This window comes from Pungitius pungitius, chromosome 1 (genome assembly GCF_949316345.1).
Source record: "Pungitius pungitius chromosome 1, fPunPun2.1, whole genome shotgun sequence".
Lineage (NCBI taxonomy): Eukaryota > Metazoa > Chordata > Actinopteri > Perciformes > Gasterosteidae > Pungitius > Pungitius pungitius.
In genome coordinates this window covers 21,352,782-21,376,874 of record NC_084900.1, presented here as the reverse complement: position 1 = coordinate 21,376,874, position 24,093 = coordinate 21,352,782, and the positions used below count along the sequence as shown (strand labels likewise).

Sequence of the window (24,093 nt, the reverse complement as noted above, 5' to 3'; positions counted from 1 at the left end):
TGTACAGTTTGTATGGTTAAGGTTTTACCCTTCCACCACCCGTGCTCCCTGCTATCAGCATTAATATGCATTATTTGACCATGTGACTTAATAATAAGTAGTTGCTGGAAATATTACATGACGTGTTTGGAGAGTCTGTAATGGTAACATGTAATGTATCTCAGTGGTTTGCAGACACAAACAAATCCAACAATTATTTTTCTTGTTAACTGGGCCGGACAGTCAAAGTTGTTTTCTTTTATCCATGACACGACAGCAATTATTCCTCTTATTTTTGTTTTTCCTCTTTAGAAGGGAGGTTGACTTAAAGTATGACATACAAGACAAGTCTCCTTCATCTGTTGACGCTATCATATCCTTCATTGTCCATTGGAGTTTGAGCTATTCCCTTCCCCTCAATATGGTCTGTCGGGTTCCTCTCCATGCCGTCGCCATGTAAAGACCATGGCCCAAGGTTGTTGTAATACTGGAACTTTTGTTGAAAGACTCCTCCATGGAGGTGACACATACATCGGCTATTATCATAATGTTTAATACGAATACGCCTCTTGCAGGATTTGTCATGATGCCGGGTTTTCTTATGCTGGAGCCAGTTAGGAACAACGCAAGGAGCATTTTGGTAGTGACCTTCCGTAGGACCAGCTGGTGGTTGACCTTCTGAAAAAGGTGGTGTTTAGGGCAGCAACAACGAATAGATGAAATAGCTGTTGCCAGAGGTGTGGACTCGGGTCATGTGACTTGGACTCGAGTCAGACTCGAGTCATGAATTTGATGACTTGAGACTCGACTCGACAAAACGTACAAAGACTTGCAACTCGACTTGGACTTGAACACCGATGACTCGTGACTTGACTTGGACTCGAGCCTTTTGACTCGAGAAGACTTGCTACTTCCCATGAAAACTGGGGGAAAACATTTTCACACCACCGCGCCGCTCTGTTTATCTGCATCTGTCAAAAAAATGTGCGCCACCTGTATGCAGAGAGCGCGCGCTGCCTGCACGACATCCAATCACTGCAGTCCATTTGACGGTATCAACGAGACAGCTCGTTCATGGTTACAAAAATCGGGATTTTTGAACCCGGATTCAGACTCCGATGGAAATCCTCGCCAACATTATGTCAACGTCCGTTTTAAAGTAGTGTAATGAGCTGAGTTAATGTTATTAGTTAATCAGTTATGCAGATGTTGCATGTGTTCACGTTTCTCTGTTCTCTGCTCTGTTACCAGCTGTAGTTACGCGAGACAACCCGAGTTTTGGGGGGCCGTGTATGCGGAAGTGTTCGTTCGGCGTGGTGACGGCCAACAGTGACCGAAGTTGAGTTGTTTTATATAAATAAATGCAGCGGAGTTGCAAGCCAGTCATCGCCTCCTTATTTACGCTGCAGCATTGGGGTGAGTGTTACAGTACTATAACACAGTCACAGTCGATCCACCATTACCCTTCCCTTCGTAGTCTAGGTCTGTGAGGCAGCGCACCATCACCCAGGGTTCCCCGTCCCCACTATAATAAAAGGACTCGAAATGACTCAAAACTAAAATGGTACGACTTGTGACTCGACTTGAGACTTGTTGGCTTTGACTTGTGACTCGACTTGACTCGGGACTCGAGGGCAATGACTTGCTTGTGACTTGCCTAACAGTGACTTGTTCCCACCTCTGGCTGTTGCCAACGAATTATTATCATTATTTCACACATTTCATTGTGTCGCACGATACGTCACTCAGAGTTGCGGAGATGCGCGCCAGAGCAAAAAAAAGAAAGCGCCCAGCCAATGTTGAGGAAACGTCAGCCAGCAGTGCTGGCAGTTGTTGTTTTACACATGACGCAGGCAAAGACGTGTCGGGAGCACCATGCTGTCCCGTTTGACGTGAGCTGCTGTGTTGTTTACTCGTCATCCAGCTGATCAAGCTAGTGTTAGCCCGCTAATAACAGCAGTAAAGCAGTTAGCAAAGTAAAGCAGTTTTTATTTACTGGCCTTTTTTGGACCTTTCATTTTTCAATCTGTTGTCTTATATATATGCTTTGTCCCATTTCGGTTATTGTTGACAAATATATTTGTATGCGTTGTTCTTTCCAACTCTGGTGATAGGTAGCTCCATTCTGAGGAACGTGAAGTTAGCGAAACCAGGGGCCATATCCAAGGGAAGAAATCCAAGATGGCTCCGCAGATGGCTGCCTCGGCGTTTCTGTGCTCTTTGTTTTTTGTTGTTTTCGTCGTTAATTGTGTTTTCTGTTACGAATCTCGGAGCTCTTTCACCAGAGACGAGCTCTTGAACATCCGTGGAACAACTCCAGTGGAGTTATTTCCAACTTTCCTTTTCTCATCTGTGGAATTACTGGACATTCTAGTCAAAGGTGCGCTCACCTTTACCCACGTGGTGAGACGCCGGAGGAGAGGAAAACGTGCCGGCTCGCTGGTGCGACTCCGCAAGCGTGGTTCTCGCACACCGTTGCCAGGCATCTTTCTCTCCAACGTGCGCTCACTGTGCAACAAACTGGACGAACTTCAGCTGCTGGTGAGAAGGGACAGAGACTTTTCTTCATCCTCCGTTTTGTGCTTCACGGAGACGTGGCTCTGCGGATCGATACCGGACTCTCCGGCAAGACGAAGGGTGGAGGTATCTGTTTCTACTTCAACAACAACTGGTGCAACGACGTAACAGTGATCCAACAACACTGTTCTCCTGCTCTGGAATCTTTTATCATCAACTGCAAACCCTTCTACTCCCACCGTGAGTTCGCTTCATTCATCCTGGTCGGTGTTTACATGCCGCCGGTGGGCAACGTGCACGAGGCACAGCGGACACTCGCCGACCAGATACGGCGTGTGGAGTGGACCAACCCGGACTCTTTGGTTATTGTCCTCGGTGACTTTAACAAAGGAAACCTCAGCCATGAACTCCCGAAGTTCAAACAATTTATTAAATGCGCGACCAGAGAGGAGAACACGCTGGACCACTGCTACACTACAGCAAGCAGGGCTTATCACGCCGTCCCTCGTGCTGCGCTGGGACACTCCGACCAAGTCATGGTCCACCTGATTCCTGCATACAGGCAGAAACTAAAGCTCTGTAAACCTGTGGTGAGGGAATCCAAGAAGTGGACCAGCGAGGCGCTAGAGGCTGTAACTTCCTACATCGGCTTCTGTGAGGACATCTGTGTACCATCATGCACCAGGGTGAGTTATAACAACGACAAACCCTGGTTCACAGCGGAACTCAGGAAACTACGTCTGCAGAAGGATCAGGCATTTAGGAGTGGGGACAAAGACCTGTACACAGAGTCTAAATACAGGTTTAGCAAGGCGGTGAGAGACGCTAAAGGATTGTACTCTGAGAGACTCCAACATCAGTTATCAGCTAACGACTCTGCTTCGGTTTGGAGAGGCTTTAAACACCTCACGAACTACAAGCCGAAGACCCCCCACTCCATGAATGACCTCCGCCTGGCAGATGAGCTGAACGAGTTCTACTGCAGATTTGAAAGACAATGTCCTGACTCCATCCCCCACAACTCCACCACCTCCCCCGACCCATCAGGCGCTCACACCTCTGGACTACTCTCCCCTCCCCCACTGCCCCTCTCTGTCTTGGAGAGTGACGTCAATTGGCTCTTCAAAAGACAAAACCCCCGGAAAGCAGCCGGTCCGGACTCAGTCTCGCCCCACACCCTGAAGCATTGTGCTTACCAGCTGTCTCCTGTGTTCACCGCCATCTTCAACACCTCCTTGGTGACATGCCACGTCCCAGCCTGCTTCAAGGCCTCCACCATCATCCCTGTTCCCAAGAAGCCCAGGATCACAGGACTGAATGACTACAGGCCCGTCGCACTGACCTCCGTAGTCATGAAGTCCTTTGAACGGCTAGTCCTGTCCCACCTTAAGTTCCTCACCGACCCCCTCCTGGACCCCCTGCAGTTCGCCTACAAAGCCAACAGGTCTGTAGACAATGCTGTCAACATGGCCCTCCACTTCATCCTCCAGCATCTGGACTCCCCAGGAACCTACGCCAGGATCCTGTTTGTGGACTTCAGCTCTGCCTTCAACACCATCATCCCGTCTCTACTCCAGGACAAACTCTCCCAGCTGCACGTGCCCGACTCCACCTGCAAGTGGATCACTGACTTCCTGTCCGACAGGAAGCAGCACGTGAAGCTGGGGAAACACGTCTCTGCCTCTCGGTCCATCAGCACCGGTTCCCCCCAAGGCTGCGTTCTTTCCCCTCTGCTCTTCTCCCTGTACACCAACAACTGCACCTCCAGTCACCAGACCGTCAAGCTCCTGAAGTTTGCTGATGACACCACCCTCATTGGACTAATCTCTGGTGGGGACGAGTCCGCCTACAGGTCGGAGTCTGACCACCTGGTGACGTGGTGCAGCGAGAACAACCTGGAGCTTAACGCCCTGAAGACAGTGGAGATGGTCGTGGACTTCAGGAAGAACGCAGCCCCACCTTCCCCCCTCACCTTGTGTGACTCCCCCGTCACCACTGTGGACTCCTTCCATTTCCTGGGCTCCATCATCACCCAGGACCTCAAGTGGGAGCTGAACATCAGCTCCATCACCAAAAAGGCCCAGCAGGGGATGTTCTTCCTGAGGCAGCTGAAGAAATTCAACCTGCCAAAGACGATGATGGTGCACTTCTACACGGCCATCATCGAGTCCATCCTCTGCTCCTCCGTCACCGTGTGGTACGCTGCAGCCACAGCCAAGGACAAGGGCAGGCTGCAGCGTGTCATCCACTCTGCGGAGAGGGCGATTGGCTGCAATCTTCCGTCTCTTCAGGACTTGTTCGCTGCCAGGACTCTGAAGCGGGCCAGAAAGATTGCAGCCGACCCCTCCCACCCTGGACATGAACTGTTTGTGCCCCTTCCATCCGGTAGGAGGCTGAGGTCCATCAGGACTAAGACCTCCCGCCACACGAACAGTTTCTTCCCTTCGGCAGTCGGGCTCATCAACAGAGCCCGGGCCCCCCCTGACTGACTCTGACTCCCATGCTCATTCATCACTGTGTCACTTTCACTTGTCACCCGTCACTTTGTTTAGCTGGTGCACTTTATCCTTATTTTTATTCCTAATTTTATCTTATCTCCTCTAACTTACTAACCCATAGCTTTAGTTTTTAGCGTACTAACCCATAGCTTATATTTTATTATACTTATTTGCACTATGTTGTCTTTATTGTACTGTCTTCATGCACCTTCCGCCAAGACAATTTCCATGTATGTACAACATACTATGGCAATAAACGTTTCCTGATTCCTGATTCCTGATAGTTTATACCCGGGGCCAGAGCGGGCGACATGGAGTCTTATCTTAAACTGCTGGCTAAGGATAAACTTAAATAAAGTTGTAAGATTGTAATTCACGTCGGCGGTAATGACTCCCGGTTACGCCACTCGGAAGTCACTAAAGTTAACGTGGAATCGGTATGTGCATATGCTAAAACAATGTCGGACACCGTAGTTTTTTCTGGCCCCCTCCCAAACTTGATCAGTGACGACATGTATAGCCGCATGTCGTGATTCTGCCGCTGGTTGTCGAGGTGGTGCCCAGTAAATAACGTGGGCTTCGTTGATCACTGGAAGAAGTTTTGGGGAGAGCCTGGTCTGATTAGGAGGGACAGCTTCCATCCAACTTTGGATGGAGCTTAACTCATTTCTAAGAATCTGACCCAGTTTCTTAGTGGACTTAATCCATGACCCAGAGATCAGACCAGGAAGCAGTCACTCACCCATAACATAATTAACCCTATAGAAACCGTTTCTGCCCCACGGACACAGTTACTTAAATCAAAGGTAAACAATTGAGGAGTTATATTAAATAACTTAATCATGTTAAAACTAATAATGCAACAGTGCAACAAAATAGGAGAATTAAAGGGGGACTTTTGAATATTAGATCTCTGTCATATAAAGCTGTTTTCGTAAATGAACTAATATCTGACCACCATGTTGATATAGTTTGTCTTACTGAAACGTGGCTATCGAATGGGGAATATTTCAGCTTAAATGAAGCGACTCCTCCAAGTCATGTTAATACTCATATGCCTCGAGGCACAGGCCGAGGGGGTGGAGTGGCAGCAAATAATGACTCTTGCCTTTAATAAACCTTGAACCTAAACTGGATTATAACTCATTTGAAAGCCTGGTTTTCAGTCTTTTGCAACCAACCTGGAAAATAATCCATCCGGTTCTCTTTGTAATATTGTATAGTTCTTAAAAAGTTTGGTATTTAAAACGGACAAAGTAATTATGGTGGGTGATTTTAACATAACGACAGAGCCTTGGTACTTATTTTCTCTCATTGCTTGATTCAATTGGTTTCTCTCAGAGTGTAAACAAACCAACTCATTGTTTTAACCACACCCTCAACTTGGTTCTTGTGCATGGTATTGGGATAGAACATTTAACAATTAATCCAAAGAACCTCTCCTGTCGGACCATTGTCTGATAACCTTTGAATTTCTTCTACCGGAATCTCCTCTTCCTGCCAAGTGTTTCTACAGTCGATGTTTATCGGATACCGCTGTAGCCTCATTTAAAGAAGCCATTCCCTCTGCTCTACGTTCAGTGTCCTGTCTCAAGATATCAGAAGACTCGTGTGAAAACTTCAGTCCGTCCGAAATCGACCATCTTGTCGATACTGCTACAGGCTCTTTTAGAATGGAGCTTGACGCTATTCTTCCTCTGGAAAGAAGAATGGCAATGTGGTGGCGGGCGCGGTTTCAGCTCGGCTGCAGGTGTTGGGAGAGAGGGGGAGTGGCTCAGGGAACAGTGAGGCGAGCGAGCGAGGAGGTGGAACGCGAACGAGCGAGCGGAACGCCGGCACGTTGTACTGTCACAAGAGGAATAAAAAGTAATTTCTGAACTCTTCACCCTGTGGTCACAATCCTTTGTCCGGAGCCAGAATAACCCACACCATACAGGCAACAAGTAGGAAGTTCGCTCCTTGGTATAACCCCTCAAACCCGTAAGTTAAAGCAGACTGCGCAGAGACCAAATCAGAAGGATCTAGGCTAGTTTGGAGAGACAGCGTAACGCAAGAGCATCTTATTACTAATCATTAATAGAGAAAAATAAAAACAACTCCAGGTTTCTCTTCAGCACTGTTGCCAGACTGACATACAGCTGTCGAGCCGTGTATTCCTGTGGACCTCAGTATTAAGGACTTTATTAACTTCTTCAATGATTAGATTCTAACCGTGGATGCAGGAGGGGGCCTGATACCTTGAATGCCTTCTCTTCCATCAACCTTGATGAACTGACTTCTACAATTTCGAAATATAACTCGGACTTGTATCCGATTCCGACTACCTTAAGGTAGTTTTTCCTTTAATTAGCACGTCTTTAGTGGATATTATGAATCCGTCTTTGTTGACATGTACCACAGTCCTTCAAGGTGGCCATAATTAAACCTCATCTTAAGAAACCTACTGTATCGCCAGAGGTGTTGGCCAACTACAGACCTTCCTCTTCCCTTCCTCGTTAGGATCCTTGGAAAAAATCTGTCGCAAATCAATTATTTGACTTTCTACAAAACAATGCTTTGTTTGAGGATTTCATGTCAAGATATCGAGTGCATCATAGCACGGAAACAGGACTGGTGAAAATTATGAATGATCTTCTACTTGCATTGGACCAAGGCTGGTCTCTTTTCTTGTCTTGCTAGACCTCAGTGCCGCATTTGACACCATCGATTATTGTATCCTGCTGCAGAGACTAGAACATTTGATTGGTATCAAAGGAACTGCGCTCAGCTGGTTTAAATGCTATTTATCGGATCGATCCGTGTTAGTGCTTGTGAACGGTGAATCCTCGAGGAGTCCCACAAGGTTCTGTGCTTGGACCAGTTTTATTTACCTTGTACTGTATATTCTTCCTTTGGGCGACGTTATACGAAAAGACAACATGCAGACGATACTCAACTATATCTGTCGATCAAGCCAGAAGACACTGACCAGCTTCCTATATTCTCCCACACCACACCAATCCTCCGCTCTCTTCACTGATTACTAGTGGCTGCCCGCATCCAGTTCAGGTCGGCTGTCCCCCATAAGAAAGGCGACAAAGGCTGCCGTTGATTGCTTTGATAGCTATTTGTACCTCCAATTTAAAGCTCCCGTTTACGATCATCATAATCATCATCATCATCATCATCATCATCATCCTCCTCTTCACAAGATACCCTTTTGACAGTCATAAAATCCTAAAAGAGAATCAACAATCCATCTTTTGTATTATTAAATGGAGGCACATACAGTGTGTTGCTTCATGAATATTGTATATTAATGAGGAGCATGGATGATGTATAGTGGAGAAACTCTCTCCTCATCCTTCTACATCTTATCAACATGCTTCAGGCACATACACATACACACAAACTTCCACACATAGTGAGTGACAACGCAGAGGGTCAAAGGAATCCATTATTCAGTTGTTAGGGTATTTTTAGAAACACCCTGGTGACTTTGGAATTATTTATTAAGGGCCTGATAATTAAAACATGTACGTTTTGGTTTCGGAAAAGCCTGCCAGAAATCTCAGAGAGAGAGAGACCTCCCTTCCGCTCTCTCTCTCTTTCTCATGCTAGATTCATCTCGACCCCTGCAGCGTGCATTTAGCTACTGCAGGAGCGTCTGTCCACATGCGTGAACCGGCACTACCACACGTTCAGAGCATGTACCCGTACAATACGGGGGAAAAAAAACTAGCGTCAAACATCGTCATTAATAATTCAAATGTCACACCTTCACTTAGGCATTTAGCCAGTGTCTTCAAAGCTCACACAGGCTGAGCACAGGCTTGGGTGGTCAAGCACACACACACACAAACACAAATAGGAGTATACATACACAAACCTATGCAGTCGCTGTTTTCCTCACTCCCACACACACACACACCCTCTCTCTCGATGCATTAAGACATGTTCTACAGTATTCTTCACTCTGCTTGTAAAAATGTAAAATGGAAAAGGGCGGCTGGCCTCTGTGTACATGTGTTTCAAAGAGGTCGAAAGCGATCAAACCACCTTTTATTACCAAACAATTTTTCTCCTGTGAGCAGGGTTCGAAATGAGGAGGGTCTGGGGGGGTCCCGGACCCCCTATAAGTCATTAGGGACCCCCCCGGTGAATCATCGAGGACCACGAATGTTGGTCACGGAGTCCCACAAGGTTCTGTGCTTGGACCGATTCTATTTACCCTGTACATGCTTCCTTTGGGCGACGTTATCAGAAAACACCGCATAAACTTCCATTGTTATGCAGACGATACTCAACTGTATCTATCAATCAAGCCGGAAGACACCAACCAACTTGTTAGACTTCAGGACTGTCTTGGAGACATCAAAACTTGGATGACCTGCAACTTCCTGATGTTAAACTCGGAAAAAACGGAAGTTATCATGATCGGCCCAGAGCGCCTTCAAAGTCAGCTGTCACGTGATACAGTCTCTATGGATGGAATTGCTCTGGTATCCAACAGCACTGTCAGAAATCTTGGAGTTCTCTTCGACCAGGATATGTCCTTCAACTCTCATATAAAGAAGACTTCAAGGACTGCCTTTTTTCATCTACGGAATATATCGAAAATCAGGAACTTCCTGTCTCAAAGTGATGCAGAAAAACTAGTTCATGCATTTGTTACTTCTAGACTGGATTACTGTAATTCTTTGTTATCAGGCTGCTCTTGTAAATCGCTTAAACCTCTCCAACTGATTCAGAATGCTGCAGCACGTGTATTAACAAGAACTAAGAAATGGGATCATATAACTCCTGTATTAACTTCTCTGCACTGGCTTCCTGTTAAATCAAGAATAGAATTTAAGGTACTTCTCCTCACCTACAAGGCACTTGCTGGTGAGGCACCATCTTATCTTAAAGAACTTGTTACACCGTATTGCCCTACAAGGCATCTACGCTCCGTAGATGCTGGGCTACTTGTGGTTCCTAGAGTATTAAAGAGTAGGATGGGGGCCAGAGCCTTCAGTTATCAAGCTCCTCTTTTGTGGAACCAGCTTCCACTTTCATTCCGGGGGGCAGACTCGGTCAGCTCATTTAAGATAAAGCTTAAAACGTTCCTCTTTGATATTGCTTATAGTTAGGGCTGGCTCAGGTTAGCCTGGACCAGCCCTTAGTTAAGCTGCTCTAGGCTTAGACTGCTGAGGTACTTCTTAGGACACACCGAGCCCCTCTTTCACTCTCACACTCTCACTCTCTCCTCCCACAATCATCCATGTTTTATTAATGTACATCACTAATTAAGCTTCTTTCCGGGAGTTTTTTGTGCTTTCTCGCCTAGCAGGTCTCCGTGGATCATAGTTTCGTGCGGACCCCGGTTCTGACTCCTGGCTCATGGCTCTGCTGACACCTGCTGCTGCCATCATCATTACTTTAAATATGATTCATATTACTGTCATCAAAAACCAACATCTTTCTGCTCTCCCTCCCCACAGAAGCCTCTGTGGATGGTGGTTCGATCTGATGGAGGTTGTCCCTGCAGTGGTCCTGCCGTACACCTGTTCTGCTACTTGCAATTACTTGTATCATTTCAGTTAGAGAAATTGAATGTATTGTACATCCTTTACATTGTTGATTCTGTACACATGACATCCATTGCAGTCTGTCCATCCCGGGAGAGGGATCCCTCCTCTGACGTTCTCCCTAAGGTTTCTTCCCTTTTTTCCCCATTGAAGGGTTTTTTCATATTTTGGGGAGTTTTTCCTGTGCCGATGTGAGGGTTTCGGGACAGAGGATGTTGCATGTGTACAGACTGTAAAGCCCTCTGAGGCAAATTTGTAATTTGCGATTTTGGGCTATACAAAATAAAATGAATTGAATTGAACTATAAGAATTTATTTTTAGATTTTGGGGGGTCCCCGACAAATATTTTTAACATTAAAAATTATTGTGAAAAGGTCTTTAGTGACGTTTTATATTCATAACAATAATTAATTTATTTATATATATCAGATTGTTGTTGTGGTCTATGACGCAGACACGTAGGTTACTGTTGAACGCGGCAAAAACGAAGCCTCACAAAAAGTGAAAGCCCTCATGAAAATCCTGTAAGTGCTTCGATTATGTTTATATCTCCATAATAATTGCTTATTATAGTAAAATATTTGGAGTTGGTGTTCCTATATCAAAAGTTGCATTAACTCACTTAGATACCCAGTGTAACAGAATGATTGAGTGCGTTTGTCAACGTTTCTGTATGCTGTATGTGTATGAAGCCAAACTGCCAGCTAACAGCAGCACATTCACAAACATATTGCTGAAAATATACAAAACGCATCACAAATCCATTGCAGCGTTCACGATTGTATAAGTGAGCACTACATCACAACCACGTATGAAAACAAGTATTCAAGAAAATATATTTAAAAAAAGATCGGAACGATCGGGATTCGAACCCCGTGGGTCAAAACATTCTAAAGCCAACGAACCCACTGCTCTACACAGTGAGCTATGGAGAGTCACAGGTTTTTCTGTGCGGATTTAGTTGATGATTTTAAACCATGAAAAACATCCCAAGACCATTATCCCACCTTCAAAATATGTCAATATAATTTTGCCTGCAGTATATAGTGTAGCAAGGTAGTATAGTATTTTTTATAGTTACATTTTTAAGTCATTTCGAACCCTGCCTGTGAGCATTAGGGGTTGTTAAATTGCTATTAAACAACAAAATTGTAGGCGAGAAGTGAGTAATTACCTTTAGGGCACAGGTGTCAAACTCAAGGCCCACGGTCCGAATGCGGCGCGGGGGGGATGACTTTGCTTTTGTGAGAATTCCAGATAGACATAAATTGCATTTCTATAAAAGTAACTGCTATTCCTAAAAGTCCATTGGGGGTTGGACTCTCTGAGTGAGCGCATGTGTTAAGCCTAGGTTTATGCTTCGGCGTTTTCAGAGAAACGCAAGGACACGCAGATGCAAGAGCCCCTTGCGTGCCCCATGCGTGCCTTTTCACCCCCCCTTGCACGCTTGCGTGTGTCGACCCATTTTTTTAAGCTTGCGTCAAAAGCTGCGCAAGCTCACGCAGCCCACAAGGCTGTTATTGGTCTGCTAACTACATCCTTTCAGGAGTCTCACATTTACGGTACATAACTCTGCCATTATTAAAACCAAGATTTTTTTATGAGAGAATGAATCAGTTTGAAGAGTTTTTGTCGGAAAAAACGTAAATATGACCACTAATACAACCCGTCATTGGCGGAATATAAGAACGCGCGGGTGAGGTCCAATTCATGGACGCAGATCTCCGCAAACGTCGATTTGCCGGTCGAGGGGTGAACAAAGTTTTGGAGGAAAATACTGGAGAAATATGTCCGTGAAAAAAATGCAATGAAAAGCAGCAGTGGCGATGCACGGGGCAAAAAAGTATCTTGATAAATAAATAAACAAATTCCAACGACTTCCATACATAAAGACGTCACTGTAGGTCGTCTTCACCAAAAAACGTTTTTCCACCTAGTGTTCTGGGGGTGAATTGCTTTGCAACAAGCGCAAGCCTTTTAGAACCATGAATTGAAACGAGTCCGTAAACACAAGACGCATACGCAGACGCAGAAGCATGTTCCCCCAACCCGCGCTCCCCGTCGGCCAGACAATTTGCGCGGCACCATCCTCCTATAATTTAAAATGGTTTGGCCCACTTGAGAACAAAATAGGCAGTATTTGGCCCATACCTAAAATGAGTTGGACAGTTTAAATCAAGTATTTATTGGTTTGGTAGTAAATTATCTATCTGGAATGGTTTTCATACCAGAACTGTTTTAGTGGCTAAAACAATACAATACAATGTGTACCTGTAGACATACAGTCGTAACACGTGTCTGTGGATGTACTCCTGTTTTAAATTCCACAAATCCAACCAAAACCATGACTGAAGTCAAATCTTAAATCAACAATTTTGTCTTAGGCCATCCACAGCGCTTGCATTTATTGACCCACTGCACTAAAATATTAATCCCAAATGAGACAGCAATCTAGGGTGAAACATAATGTCACAAGTAAGATTTTAATAGATTTTCCATTTGCTTTTCTTGCTCTGGGGGCATCTGGCATCTAGTGTGGAGCCGTTGTCTCGAAAAGTCACATATGTCTGTGAATATTAACGTAAATGTGCACTGCATGTGATGAGTGCAGACGAGTGAGTTTGCAACGTGAGAAAACCAATACGTACACATTGTACATCTCATAGTGTTACTCATTCAGAGTAGATCACAGACATTTAGCAAAGCGCCACCACACTGATTCAAAAATATGAAAACAACAGCAGCAGTTTGTTCTTAAAACAAGTGGGCATGTGAAACTGTAGCAACATCAGCATCACAAATCGCAGGCTACGGTTCAGACTTTATCAAAAAGAAGGTTTTAGTTTTGAGTTCCACACTCACTATTGTTATACAGTATATACTGTAAATATATTCCTAAAACAAGAAAAAAACAAGTTGTTGTTCAGTTGTAGCTGTTCTGTTGCATTCTGACGAACTTGTCAATGATTTCGAAAAGGAATATACAGATGACCCCATTTACAAAGGTTTGTTAGTCTTAGACTGTGTGCACCTAGCTTTTGGGGTTTAGGTTGCAGTTATTCATCCTTTTTATTCAGACTGTTGCAGGGTATGCCTAAACAATTACATTGACACTGGTACTAAGGGGGGCAGAGGTATTTGTCTAAAATATAGACTAATGCAACTTTCACTCGCTTTCATTTCAAAACTTTTGATAAATATATTTAATGCGTGGTGTGTATATTATCACTGTGTTGGGATCCTCAACTCCCCTGATCCCCCCCCCTCTCCCAAATCAACCTGCTATTGGTAACATCCAACCAAATGTTATCACAAGCTCTTGGCCATAGGTTAAATACCCTAAAGCTGCACTAATGGCTTTGTTATCATGATAAAATAATCAAAATATATTGTATATATATATAATGTAAAAGGATTTTGTCTGTAATAAAAACCCCAGTAAACATTGTCACGCACAGTCCATCAAAGCTCTGCATGGGTTTTGAGTCCATGTTTATGTTTTTTTACCTCCAGTTCTGCTTTCTTCCACCCCACTTGTGGACGCCCCAACAATAGAGCCAATTTAGAGCCTTTTATGCAACTTGGTGAAACTAATTGAGCAATTTCACATGTGACGACACAGACGTGTCCTCTCACCAGTTGCTGGAGACCAAAAAAGAGATACAATTGAAAATGATTCCAGTTGCCAAAAAAGAAAACAAGCAAAAGAAAACAAGTGTTTTTAGATTGTTCTTCTAACCCAAAAACTATGATTTAATAGCTTTTAATTATACAATGCCAAACATAATATCCAAACCTTTTAGCATTGGTTGGTTTTTCATTAACACTCTCTATTTCTCCAAGTTAGTATTTCCATATTCTTTTCTCTATTGCTTTTATATATACACACACACACACACACACACACACACACACACACACACACACGTTAAGTACTGATGGTGGCATGAGCTGACGGCAGATAAAAAGAGTTATCAAGCTGCAATAGATTGTGGGCCACTGAACGATGGAATGACACAAACCATAAATGGGAGTGGAGACCTTGGTAGAGAACATGGCAGAGGTGTGGACTCGAGTCATGTGACTTGGACTCGAGTCAGACTCGAGTCATGAATTTGATGACTTGAGACTCGACTCGACAAAACGTACAAAGACTTGCAACTCGACTTGGACTTGAACACCAATGACTCGTGACTTGACTTGGACTCGAGCCTTTTGACTCGAGAAGACTTGCTACTTCCCATGAAAACTGGGGGAAACATTTTCACACCACCGCGCCGCTCTGTTTATCTGCATCTGTCAAAAAAATGTGCGCCACCTGTATGCAGAGAGCGCGCGCTGCCTGCACGACATCCAATCACTGCAGTCCATTTGACCGTATCAACGAGACAGCTCGTTCATGGTTACAAAAATCGGGATTTTTGAACCCGGATTCAGACTCCGATGGAAATCCCCGCCAACATTATGTCAACGTCCGTTTTAAAGTAGTGTAAGGAGCTGAGTTAAAGTTATTAGTTAATCAGTTATGCAGATGTTGCATGTGTTCACGTTATGCTCTGTTACCAGCTATAGTTACGCGAGACAACCCGAGTTTTGGGGGGCCGTGTATGCGGAAGTGTTCGTTCGGCGTGGTGACGGCCAACAGTGACCGAAGTTGAGTTGTTTTATATAAATAAATGCAGCGGAGTTGCAAGCCAGTCATCGCCTCCTTATTTACGCTGCAGCATTGGGGTGAGCGTTACAGTACTATAACACAGTCGATCCACCATTACCCTTCCCTTCGTAGTCTAGGTCTGTGAGGCAGCGCACCATCACCCAGGGTTCCCCGTCCCCACTATAATAAAATGACTCGAGATGACTCGAAACTAAAATGGTACGACTTGTGACTCGACTTGAGACTTGTTGGCTTTGACTTGTGACTCGACTTGGGACTTGCTTCGTCTTTGACTCGACTTGACTCAGGACTCGAGGGCAATGACTTGAGACTTGCTTGTGACTTGCCTAACAGTGACTTGTTTCCACCTCTGGAACATGGGGAAGTGAACGCTGTAAACATTTATGTGTGTCTTATACTAAAATATTTTTATAATGTTTGTGACCATAGGATAAGGTCGGAAAGTAGCGTAAATTAAGAGCTTTGCCTTGTGGCTCATCTCTGTTTACCTAGACGTCTGGGGCCAGGGTCGAAGATTTTGAAATCTTAACTCAGCACTTTACACTTGGCTGCATATCGCTCCGTTGAATGCTGGATGTCACTGTCAGTAGAGGCCAACAGGACCACATCAGCTGCAAACAGATGAAGTGATCCCAAGACCATCGAATTTGACATTCTGCACCCCCTGGCAGCCCTAGTGGAGGCCGACCCCCACGAGAACATGTCTTGCCAAGAATACGAACACAGCTCCTACTGCAGTTATACAAAGACCATTTTCAGGTGCTGCCTCCTTTCCAGGGGATATGTTAATGGGGTTAGTTTGGTGAGTATGTTCCTAAAAGTGCTATTCCCACCACCCAAAGATTTTCCCTGTCCGGGTCAGCAGCTAGAACTTTCTTGAGATTAACCAAAAGTCCTTTTCCGTGGCCTCCCCAAAATCCTTCCATGTGTGTGTCGGCCAGGCAAGGCATTAGAGCTCGGACATCAGAAGTGAACTTCGCGTTACGGCACTACTATTTTAGAGTCGAAAGGAGTCAGCTGAGGTGCAACTAAGATTCCTCCTGTATACCTCCCACTGGGTCAGCCTGCTGGACCTGCCACCTCAACCCAACCTTGTGTAAGTGGAGGAAAATGAATGGATAATTAAAAGTAAATCTCTTTCTAACAGCAGTGCACTAACAGTGCAGCATGCGTGCATGTGTCTTTGCGGGTGGTTATTTTAATGCAAACTTTGCCTTGTTTTTTCTGATATTACTTCTTTTAGAGATTACTCACATTTTTTATTGCCATCGTATAGTCCTTTTTTAAGCACATAAACCTATGAGCCAACTCTATGGAAGTAAATCTGTGCCATCGGGGGTTGAAATAAAAAGTTGATTGAATTTCTAGCACTGAATATTTATGCATTGAAATTATGTACCTGAATGTTTTTCAACATTAAAACACCGCAAAAAAATTCAACCTAAAAAAAAAAAATGTTGAAATATTCGAAATGGAGGCTACAATATTTAACCGCAAAAAATTCAACCTTGGCACACCAACATGCGGAGGCTACAATATTCAACCCAAATAAATTCAACCTTGGCACACCAACATCCGGGACACTAAGGAAGAGCAATCGATTCTAGATTCAAGATCAGGAGCGTGCGTCAAGCTAAAGGAGCGAGCACCCAAAACACCTTCGGCTTTGGATTGTAAACATGTCCAATAATAACGGGGCTTTAACTCTTCTTCATGTAATCAGTGTGGTTTGTGTCTGTAAGATTCCGTAATAGACAGCTGACATTTGTACATTAACAGACTGTGTTGGACATGAACTAAGCGGAAGTTAAACGAGAGCGTACAGCCGCTCACAATACGCCTCTTCTTCTAGTTTTGAATTCATTTAATAATGCTGAGATCCTTGGACAAGCTGTTAGGAGTGATTGGCGGAGTTTTGAAAACCAGGAACGCGCTTGAAGAGGCAGATGAGCCGCTGTATCGTAGTGGGGGGGCAGCGGCTTTAGCGGAGCGTGCAGACGCATAAACCCGACAGGACATGCAGGAATAACCGCAGTAGCGTCGGTGGAAGGATCCTTTTTCACAGCGGCACAAGCCGATCTCAGTTGGGTATTAAGCGACATTCAAAGTCCACGTAAGGTTAAATGAGTCTTCATGACCATGGGTAAACTTTATTGAGGATCTGGCACAACACAGCGACCTGCAAGTAGCGCAGAGTCTTACGTAAAGGGATGTACGTCTTAATGCGAGGCTTTAGAATTTATCTCAAAGGGATCCTGTATTTGCTCGTAAAGTCTGAAACGAGAACCCATTTTTCAGTGACGGTGTTACGTGCCTACTGGTTTTTGAACTACTGGTTTGGCTACGGGTGCGTGTTTGTTTCCCCCCGGCAGGCAGGTGTTGTCTGCCTCCGTCACTTGAGTCGTCACACATTTGCAAACATATTGTTCTGAAAATGTTCAAAAATGCATCCCATATCCACTGCAGCGATTACGATTGTATAAGTGAGCACTACGTCACTGCCACGTATGAAGAAATACATAAAAGAACATTTATTAAAAGTCCGCCACAACCGGGATTCGAACCGTGTCGCGCAAAATAACGTTGTGCCACAGAGCGGCTGTGCTACACACTCGGCCAACCGAGTCTAAGGGATTTTAGTTGATTTGTATATTTTAATAGAGTTGTATATCGTCAGTGGCAAGCAAACGGTTTGGTTTAGGGTGAACATTATATGTTCTTTTATGTATTTCTTCATACGTTGCCACACTGATGGCATGAAGAAGAGTTAAAGTCCCGTTATTATTGGACATGGATACAATCCAAAGCCGAAGGTGTTTTGGGTGCTCGCTCCTTTAGCTTGACGCACGCTCCTGACGCACGCTCCTGAATCTAGAATCGATTGCTCTTCCTTAGTGTCCCGGATGTTGGTGTGCCAAGGTTGAATTTTTTGCGGTTGAATATTGTAGCCTCCATTTCGAATATTTCAACATTTTTTTTTTTTAGGTTGAATTTTTTTGCGGTGTTTTAATGTTGAAAAACATTCAGGTACATAATTTCAATGCATAAATATTCAGTGCTAGAAATTCAATCAACTTTTTATTTCAACCCCCGATGGCACAGATTTACTTCCATACAACTCTGGCCTGTTTTTAGCTCATGGAAGCCAAGACACACTGTGTCACTTTGCTCTGCCAATGGTCTGCACCCCAGTGTTTTGGCCTCGGTTTTAATCTTCAATTAGAACAAACCATTAAGCCCCATTACATTACCTTTTTTTGCTGTATTTGTTGCTGAATTTCCACAATTAGCAAGAAACATTTACCTAGAATTATAACATTCTTCAAGAAGCTGTCTTATGTGGATGGTAAAATACTTGAAGCTGACACAGGAGTGAGTAGATGTCAACATTTTCAATGGGTGAACATTTTGGTTTCACCATACTGTTGCAGTAGCATGCGTTGGGCCCACATTAAAGTATCATTGAAACATTAGTTGTAAATCAACACCTCACCTACAGTATATTGCTTGTATTCCTATTTTATCATCATGTGATTTGCTAATAACCCGCATGCTATATAACTTTAACAAATAAAACGAAAACCCATTTATTAGGTAGATTAGGCAGACTGCAGTGTCTAGGTTTAAGTAGTTTTGCAAGTTGCTGTGTTGTGCCAGATTCTCAATAAAGTTACAAAAAACATTTACGACAAACCCATGTCCATGAAGATTTTGAAATTTGCATTTCACTAAATACCCAACTGAGATCGCCTTGTGCCGTTCTGAAAAAGGATTCTACCACCGACCACCGGAGGAACCGACCACCACAACCTGCCGTTCTGAAAAAGGAACCTGCCACCGACCACCGCAACTTTCCGTTCTGAAAAGGAACCTGTGTCACAGCCTGTGTCTCGTCAATTATTTGTCTCCGCCCGCTCCCAGGTGTTTCCCGTTCCCTGATTGCCTCCTCTGTGTATTTAACCTCTGTTCGTTTGTCGACTCCCTGCCAGATCGTCTTGTGTCTTTTTTCAAGCCTTCCAGCGTTTTTCCCGGCCTGCTCTTAGTGAATGATCCCCGCCTGTCTCCTGCCTGACCCTCGCCTGCCTGACCTTCGCCTGCCTGACCTTCGCCTGCCTGACCTTCGCCTGCCTGACCAGTTCTGTTGCCTGCCTGACCCTCGCCTGTCTGACCTGTCTTTCCTGCTCGACTCTGACAACCTGTCACCGACCACCGCAACTTTCCGTTCTGAAAAAGGAACCTGCCACCGACCACCGCAACTTGCCGTTCTGAAAAAGGAATCTGCCACCGACGACCGCAACCTACCGTTATGAAAAAGAATCCAACCACCGGTGGAACCGACCACCGCAACCTGCTGTTCTGAAAAAGGAACCTGCCACAGACCACCGCAACCTGCCGTTCTGAAAAAGGAACCTGCCACTGACCACCGCAACCTGCCGTTCTGAAAAAGGAACCTATATTTTATTCCAGTCAGCCTGTATGAAACGTAAACAAACATTACATTTGTTTTAATATCTCTTATACTTTACCAACATAACTGACGTTACATTAAAAAAAGACTAAACATTTCCAGTCAAACCACGATCTTTCAATGAAAAAATAATCAGGTAATTTTAGCGTGTCTATTCGCATCAAAGCCTTCACTTTGTATGTAATCCCAATTTGTTAGGCAAAAAAGTCTTCTTCACGTTGGATTAATGGGGTACATTTTACGCTGTAGAGGATACAACGTTGCTTTTTTCACCCAGTGTCTTGGTTGATTAATGACTCCTGGAAAGACATTCCGACGTTCAATTCCTGTGAAGTCATGAAAATGTATAGAAAAAACAAATCTGTACCCTGCTATTCTGTCGGATTCATGCTGATTGTACAGCATCAAAACCCTTTAGACACGCTCGGTAGAACAGAGGACGTAGTGGGTTGAGGGATGAGGAAAGGAATAGTACAGGAGGGAAAAAGTGCTGATCTCCCTCTCTGTCTTTCCCTCCTTTCATTTAGAATGCTGACTGTTTCCGTACAGAAAAACTGTCTCCCACGCTATTCTGCCTAGCCTATTCATCACATTGATCGGCTTACGAAGGAGTTGAATACACACAGGAGGCTCGCTGGAATTGCGCGTATGAAATTGTGGTCCGTGCTGCTCTGGCTTCTCAGAGGTTAGGTCTAGCTGATATGGTTACCTGACTTTCGATCACCGGAGAAAACATTATAGTTTTTTTTATAGTTTTATAGTTTTTTTCGTGAGACAACAATCTCACATTATGTTGCAAACAAATTGATAGAGAACAGCATAATTTAAAACAAAGGATCTGATCAAGATTCATCCTGGTCCTCTGCAGGCTATTGAGAATAATTTGTTAATATGAGCAGCAGAGTCTTCATTATGAAAGTTGTCCTGATTTGTACAAGTCAGGAAAGAAGCGCTGAAGTATACAAGGGATCAATTAATTTGTCAATTAAACATCTGAAGACATTATGTCACGCCGAAATCTTGTGGTTTAAACACATTTTATTTTCTTGTTGTTGATTTTCTTAAGTAATACTCAATTCATGTTATTAATATATTTTTGAAAATACATCTCAATGTAATCCAATCAACCTAGAATTATCCCATAGGAAATATCAATTTAAGTTTATATCACTTGATATGATGAAGTCATGACATTTCTATGGCATTTATGAGAAACTAACTGGACATGGCCTTTAAACCAAAGCGTGTCTAGAACGGTTGCAAATTGCAAACTCCAACACCCCTGTATGTGCTGCAAGGTGGCCATTTGTGCAATGAAACCAACACAATCAACAGAGTTTAGGACGCATTTCCTCCCTCAAAAGTTCTGTCTTTTGATCGAAATGTAGTCTGTGCTAGGTGAACAAGTTTTGCCCTACCACACAGCAGCTGCATCCAGGCGCAGGTCTTGTAAACGGTGGAGGTGTTGCAGAAGAAGAAGAGCGCCATGCAGGCGATGCAGCCCAGGATCAGCACCATGGAGAGCAGCACAAACACCGCCGCGGCCTTGAAGGCGCCGGACGGGATCGAGCCGAAGTCGGCGAAGCTGCCAGAGCAGGTGAGCTCCCGGGTGGGAGACGGCCCGGGGCCCACGCAGTAGTGGAAGAGGCCGAAGTAGCCGGCTTGCGGCGTGCTGACGCTGTCGCCGATCCAGTAGGGTTGAATGAACACCACCACGTTAACGATGGCAAAGCAGATGGTGAAGATGGCCCAGAGCACGCCGATGGCGCGGGAGTTGCGCATGTAGTTGTCATGGTAGATCTTGGAGGCTTCTTGGGAAGGCAACATGTTTGGTATTTTTTTTTCTTTCTCTCCTTGTATCTCTCTTTCCACCCCCCTCCCGCCGTCCTCCTCCTTTTTTTTTTACTAATAAAAGAAAAAATCTTCAAAAAAGGCTCCCCCTTACTACACAGATTGATGAGGCTATAGAAACAGGCCTTTATAAGGACACGGTCAAAACACTACCTGCAAATATGTGCCGGATATCACAAGGCTAAACATTGTAAAAGAAAATGTGAGTGCGCGCAAAATGCTACATTGAAGCAATACACAAATAAAAATAAAACCTACCTACAGCACTAATGAATAATTGACCCAGACCAGTGATTCAACATTGCTGTCTGAGACGCGTCTCCTCGGGGCTAAGCCATGTATGATTGAGAACAAAAAAAAAAATCCATCCAAACGGGAATTTTCTTTTATTTCACAGTGGGTGGGTGGATTGGTGGGTGAGGGGAAAGGGTGCGGGGGGGGGGGGGTTAAAGCTGCGTTACTTCCTCATTCATCAGTCCAGATTGGTCTGCGGGGTGTCCTTTCTTATTTACCATCCGTGGGATGAGGACGCGGCGGCCGTGGAGCCAGTTACCGTTACCGAGGCATCTCCAGGGGTGCTTCCCTTCCTTTCCCCCCCCCCTCTGCTCGCCTTCAGCGTCCGCGCAGCATGTGTGTGCGTGTTTCCGTGTTCGGGGGGGAGGGGGTCGGGGATCAAACGGAATGAAACTGAAAAGAAGGTAGAAGAGGAAAAAAACGAGAACAGGGTTTCAACGGGATCGCTCTGTCAAATTTCAACAGTCCTCTCTCGTAAATCCGACATCCTCCACCGCCTCGACTCGATCATCAGCATGTTCCTTTCTTTCTTTCTTTCTTTCTTTCTTTCTTGTCCAAGCCGTATCCAGTGTGACTCCTCTCTCCCCCTCTCTGTCCCCCTCTCTCCCTTTCTCTCTTTCTCCGTCGTCCTCCTTCCGTTTCTCTGCGCGCCTTCCCTCCCCCGGAAGATGATGCTGATGTTGTACTGATGACAGCGACGAAGCGCGTTCTCGTAAGCGCGGCCACAGTAGTAGCAGCAGTCCCCAAAGGGGGTGGGGGTGTAAGGGGAGGTGGGGGGTATCGAAGCTTTTCTCTGCTCCCTGTTGACCGTAAATTTCCTAAATGATTTCGTCACGTTTGGAGTAAACAATGAGGCGTTTCTGTGACGTAATACACGCGTGAGATTATGCATGTACGCTTCGGCTCGCCGACTCACTGTGCCAGAAGGAGCCAATCCAGGAATAAAATAGAACTTCTGGTCCTATTATATTAGTTGCTTATTAATTAATTCTTTTATTTACAAATATGTATAATAATATAATATATTATTATTATTATACATTATATATATAATGTATAATAATTATCACCAAAAAAAATGTATACAATATTATATATACACTATAGTGATAATATTAGTATATGTATGTTATTGGATGATTCTAACTGATGCATTAGCGTGTTTTTGCATAGTACCAAATCTTTGTCAATACAGCATGATGTTCATAGAGGAAATTATGTTTCCTTCCAGGGTAAAAAAAACATAAAACAAAATATGGTCACTTTAACCCGAGCGTACATGTCAACCCTCCCGGAAAATCTCCCGGACCGACCTTTCTCCCGAATTTCTCCCGATTTCCACCCGGACAACAATATTGCTACACCATCCGTCACTGGGCGCGCCGTTTCAGACCGAACAATAAAAAAGGTTACACCTTGAAGTCAACCGCGGCAATTATAACGGAAGAAGATGAGACTGGCGCTGGAAAGAAAACCGCTAGCACCCCCCCCCCCCCCCCCCCCCGCCGATACCGCTAGCACCCCCTCCCGAATTCTGAGGTCTCAAGGTTGGCAAGTATGAACCCGAGGGTTGTCCCAAAGGGCACGAAACTGAGCCAGAAGCCACATCCAACATTCAAACTTCTTTTTTCTAACTCCTCCCAGGCCCACAGTAAAGCTTAATTTAGAGTAGTTCAGCGTCACTCTGTCAGAGTGAAACTTTCCATGATTATTGTCCACACACTGGGCTATCACAGGTGTGTGCGTGTGTGTCTGTGAGATAAGGAGGAGACAAAAACAAAACAAAAAACAAACAAAATTAACGACACATGCTAATCTAACTTCTGCCGAGATTTAGCCTTACTGTGCGTTGATGGGGTTTTCTGTGTTTTTTCGAGTCTCGTTTAACTCGGTCCTTTCTTGGTAGCGCAAAAGATGTTGGTGCTCTTGTAACAAGTTGCATTCAAGGAGGTAGAAGAAGTTTTCTTTCTTGGCGAGCTGCTTGAGCCGGAAGTGAAGACTGGGGCAGCCGGACTTCTGTGCAGCAGTAAGAAAATGGTTTGGGTTGGAGAGGCCTAAATCCTTAATCCAAGCCGATTTGGAAAGTTGATTTGAAGAGGCTCATCAACGCAAGTCGATTGGTAAAAATTGATCTGAGGAGATACTGCACTATTAACCTTGCACTGACCATTGTCAGTTTGGAAAGGTTCATTCAGGAGAGACAGTCTTTAACCTCACATCGACCTGAGATCAGCCCGGAAAGGGATTTGAAGAGGCTCGGT

At 44.6% G+C, this 24,093-nt stretch overlaps 1 protein-coding gene across 1 annotated transcript in view; it reads right to left on the bottom strand.

The window, feature by feature from the left end:
* LOC119223169 (LHFPL tetraspan subfamily member 4 protein-like) overlaps positions 1-22,518 on the bottom strand; it is a 29,240-nt gene extending 6,722 nt beyond the window's left edge. Inside the window, exon 1 of the mRNA XM_037480314.2 lies at positions 21,106-22,518. Coding sequence (XP_037336211.2) covers positions 21,106-21,514 — 409 coding nt within the window. The 5' untranslated portion in view covers positions 21,515-22,518. The remainder of the gene's footprint in view (positions 1-21,105) is intronic.
* Positions 22,519-24,093: the final 1,575 nt, after the last annotated feature.